Raw genomic sequence first — 779 nt, forward strand, 5'->3', positions numbered from 1 at the left:
GCCCCGGCTGCAAGTGTCAGCTTCAGGATATCCTGTGCATCTGTGTTTGCGAAATGCTCGGAATTTGCGGATGTGCATATTAAGACTCGCCGGAACATGTGCTAGAAATTTCAGGGAGCGCAGCAGGCGAGGCTAACAGATAATTTCAGGCATGTTCTGTTAGAAGCCGAGCGTGGTAATTTGATTGCATTTGTCGATTACGAGAATCATTGTTAACCGATGGATAAAGCGGGAATCACATGGGCTTACGACGCACAGTTTTCATGCTGCTGTTGAGGCCTAAAGTGCGCAGTTTTGATGTCGAGGAAATTCCCTGTATTCTTCGTAATCTAGACCACGTGCCTACCTGCGCAGTGTGAGGACTATTATGGTGTTGAGGTCACCGTTAAATACTTAAGTATTTATTTAGCTCATGGTAAAGGGTTGCAGAGTACGTTTGCCATGGGTGAATCGTGAGTTTATGTAGGATTCTTTCTTCAGGTGTAACTAGATCACGCCTCAGTTAAGCGAACAATACTGTTCTTTCCGAAAAAAATAACTGCGAGCGTGCACCAGCGGGTTCGCTCGCAGTTGCAGGAATCGCGACATGGGAGCTGCAGTTGCAGGAATCGCGACCTGGGAGCTGCAGTTGAGGTGCTTACTATTTCGGAAACTTGCGAACGGAAAGTAGAGGGGGGGTAGGGGAGGGGGGGGGCCCTCTGAGGTGAAATGTTGGAGATTTGCTGGAATTTATGGGGGAAAGATTTTACAGAACTTTGGATTTTGCACATTTGTATGAG

General features: G+C 47.4%; 1 protein-coding gene across 1 annotated transcript in view; it reads right to left on the minus strand.

The window, feature by feature from the left end:
• The window catches only part of LOC119585919 (early nodulin-75-like), a 1419-nt gene extending 1341 nt beyond the window's left edge, over window positions 1-78 (minus strand). Inside the window, exon 1 of the mRNA XM_037934640.1 lies at window positions 3-78. Coding sequence (XP_037790568.1) covers window positions 3-78 — 76 coding nt within the window. The remainder of the gene's footprint in view (window positions 1-2) is intronic.
• Between the last annotated feature and the right edge of the window lie 701 nt (window positions 79-779).

The sequence above is a fragment of the Penaeus monodon genome, chromosome 20 (genome assembly GCF_015228065.2).
Source record: "Penaeus monodon isolate SGIC_2016 chromosome 20, NSTDA_Pmon_1, whole genome shotgun sequence".
Classification (NCBI taxonomy): domain Eukaryota; kingdom Metazoa; phylum Arthropoda; class Malacostraca; order Decapoda; family Penaeidae; genus Penaeus; species Penaeus monodon.